This window comes from Ostrinia furnacalis, unplaced genomic scaffold (assembly GCF_004193835.3).
Source record: "Ostrinia furnacalis isolate ACB-3 unplaced genomic scaffold, ASM419383v2 OfSCF1902, whole genome shotgun sequence".
Taxonomy (NCBI): Eukaryota; Metazoa; Arthropoda; class Insecta; order Lepidoptera; family Crambidae; genus Ostrinia; species Ostrinia furnacalis.
In genome coordinates this window covers 1-3,027 of record NW_021132141.1, presented here as the reverse complement: position 1 = coordinate 3,027, position 3,027 = coordinate 1, and the positions used below count along the sequence as shown (strand labels likewise).

The window sequence follows — 3,027 nt, the reverse complement described above, 5'->3', positions numbered from 1 at the left end:
GAATATTTACTTTTTGTAATCTGTCTGAGAGGTAAGAGTGTAATAGGCTTAAGGCCTTGCCTGATACGCCATAATGTTCTAGCTTAAATAACAGAGTTTGATGATCAACACAGTCAAACGCCTTCGATAAGTCACAAAATACACCAATAGCATCTTTTTTCTCCTGCCAAGCATCGAAAATGTGTTTGATAAGAGCAACCCCTGCATCGGTCGTACTTTTCCCTTTTGTGAACCCATATTGTTTTTCATGAAACAGTTTATTTAAGTTAAAATGAGACAGTAGTTGATAAATTTAATTGCCATGTTCAGTGCAAATTATTATCATTTAACGATATCTTTGTATCGGGTCGGGCTTCGCGTAGGGTTGCCAGTGTACGGAAAAAATGCTATCAGGTTGTTTTATTTAATTAAGAATCCAGTTCATGTTTTTCCAGAGCCGTAATTAGCGTCCCAAAAATTCATTTACTGGCATCAATTTTAAACCCTCTATGTTACAATGTATGTCTTCAGTACACTTACTTATCTATTTTATTGAAAATCCCTGCCGAGCTCATAGGTAATTCAAATAATGAAATTGAATCAACCATCAATGCCATCAATCACCATAATTTGAAGTGACTTTTACTTTGACTTTCGATCTATATTGAACTGTATTTCATTCACATCTCAAGAAGTAGAGTTCATCCAGTTTTATACCGTCTTATCCAGTTGTTTTTATTTAATATCTCCTTTGCCTCTAGACTAGCTAATTCCCTCAACTTAACTTGTACCAGCCCTACCCGTTGAAAGCTAGTGGTGCTTACAATTTCTTTACGTTTTATTTTCTGAACATTAATTTGTAGCAGAGCGCCATACATCAAAATAGTCATTAGCTTTGTCTAAATGTTCGCGTACATTAAGAACATACACTCTATCCTATAAAGTCAATTTAACTGCACGGTGTACCTAGGCGGCAGTAATTACTAGTATTATTATAATAATCACAGTTATTACCTGGCTAATTAAGGTAAAGCCCTAAAAGCAGGGCTTGTTTAGAGACTAGATAACGGATAAACATACTTAAATAGATATGCCAGACATGATGACGTGTACTTTTAACGGCTGATGTATGTACATAAGCTCCTGTTCAAATTAACTTTTGCCTCCAGGATTTGAACTCACAGCGGCTGTTGCAAAGTGAATTGAAAGTCTTAGGTGACCCAGAAGAAATCTGCTGACTCCTGTAAGTTTTTAGGAATTGCATAAAAACAGTTACAGGCAAGAATATGTAGAGTTTTTATGCCTTGAAGTTTAACTTTCCCCCAGGACAAACTTGACCTTCACTGGTTGGGTTTTTATTGGCGGTCAAGCTGTAGATCCTGGCTACACAGGAGTTGCAGAGGTGGGAACGAGAGGTGGGAATAGTCCCGTTTTAATGGCTTGAAGTTAGCGAAATGTTTATTGTCACTATGATTATACTTCGCTTCTCTACCATGTCATTAAGTTCATAAAATAAAAGGTAAGTTTGGGTTAAGTAAAGAAACAAGAAACCCCAGTAAAGATGAACTCCCGCCTTTTAAACAACGTTTTACGAAAATTTGTATTCACTCGGGAGTCCATTTACTCCGTTTTGTCAGCTATGCGATAGATATAGTACTCCTTATGGGAGAAAATTCAATATTCAGCAGTGAACTACTACTAGCCAATGATAATGAAGAAAATTAAAGCTTAACTTTACAGCTATCTTACTGGGATAAACTTGACCTTCATTGGTTGGGTTCTTATTAGAGGTCAAGCTGTAAATCCTGGTTACACAGGAGTTGCAGCGGGGAGAACGAGAGGTGGGAATAGTCCCGTCATGGAAAGTGATGACCAAGTCGAATGTCGAAGCGACCTTCACTAGGAATCCTTAAACACAGAGGAACTATTTGATAATTATGATGAAGGAATAAAGGAGGTACCAACCTGCGTCTCCGTCAGGCTCAAGGCCTGGGCTAGCTGCTTCCTCTCAGCGCCCACCACGTAGTGGTTCTTCTCAAACGCGTGCTCCAGCTTGAGGAGTTGTGAAGGTGAGAATGCCGTTCTGATCCTCTTCGGCTTTCTGAAGGGCTGCAGAAGGAACCCTGGGATGTCTGGGCCTGGAAGAGAAGATAGGGCAAATGAGACTCCTGTTAAGCTAGAATCGAGTAGAATGGTAATATATGGGAATAGTAGAATGGAATCAGGTTATTTAGTCTCCAATACAGGAGCGAGACCCTCTAAACCAGATGCAATGGCTTTTGCCCTTCATCCCTTATACTGGCACCACTACACCACTTAAAAAGTGACAATCACAAAGAACAAAAGAAGTTGGAACGAAACAATTTAGGAGGTCCATTTTTAGAATACTAGCCTATTTTATGAAAAGAACATTAATTTTGAAAAATGAAAAAATTTAGGAGGTTTTATGATCTAAAGAAGTTCTTTAGATTTGTACCCCAACGGCCAATATTTCTTTATTAATTCTATCTATACGCAATATTTTTATCACTTAAGGAAGGAACAATACGGAAAGGATCCCTTTTTACCTTCTATTGTTCCTTATGCACTAAATAAACATTTTTCTTTATTTCTTTCAATCTGCGCACTACTGATCCACTTAATCTCGCTCAACAACACCCTTCACTGGTAGAACCATTATATTCAACTAGCTTTCTGCCCGCGGCTTCGCCCGCGTGGAATTTTGTCTGTCACAGAAAAACTTTATCGCGCGCGTCCCTGTTTCAAAAACCGGGATAAAAACTATCCTATGTCCATTCCCGGGACTCAAACTATGTCCCTGCCAAATTTCATCGAAATCGGTTGCGAGGTTTAAGCGGGAAAGCGTAACAGACAGACAGACAGACAGACAGAGTTACTTTCGCATTTATAATATTAGTTGGGATATAGAAATGTTTTATTTAAGCCCGCATAACTTATCCGCTATTTCACTCTTATGTACTACAAGGGGCTCAGCGTAAACCACCTTTACGGAACACTGTGATAAATGCTTCATAACACACCATAATC

General features: G+C 38.7%; 1 protein-coding gene across 1 annotated transcript; it reads right to left on the bottom strand.

Annotated features, from left to right (window-relative positions):
- Positions 1-1,944: 1,944 nt before the first annotated feature.
- On the bottom strand, positions 1,945-2,117 carry LOC114353993 (homeobox protein EMX2-like; the record flags this gene model as incomplete). The annotated part of the gene is made up of 1 exon (XM_028306205.1): positions 1,945-2,117. A coding segment is annotated over one exon (173 nt), but the record flags the coding sequence as incomplete, so codon positions are not given.
- Between the last annotated feature and the right edge of the window lie 910 nt (positions 2,118-3,027).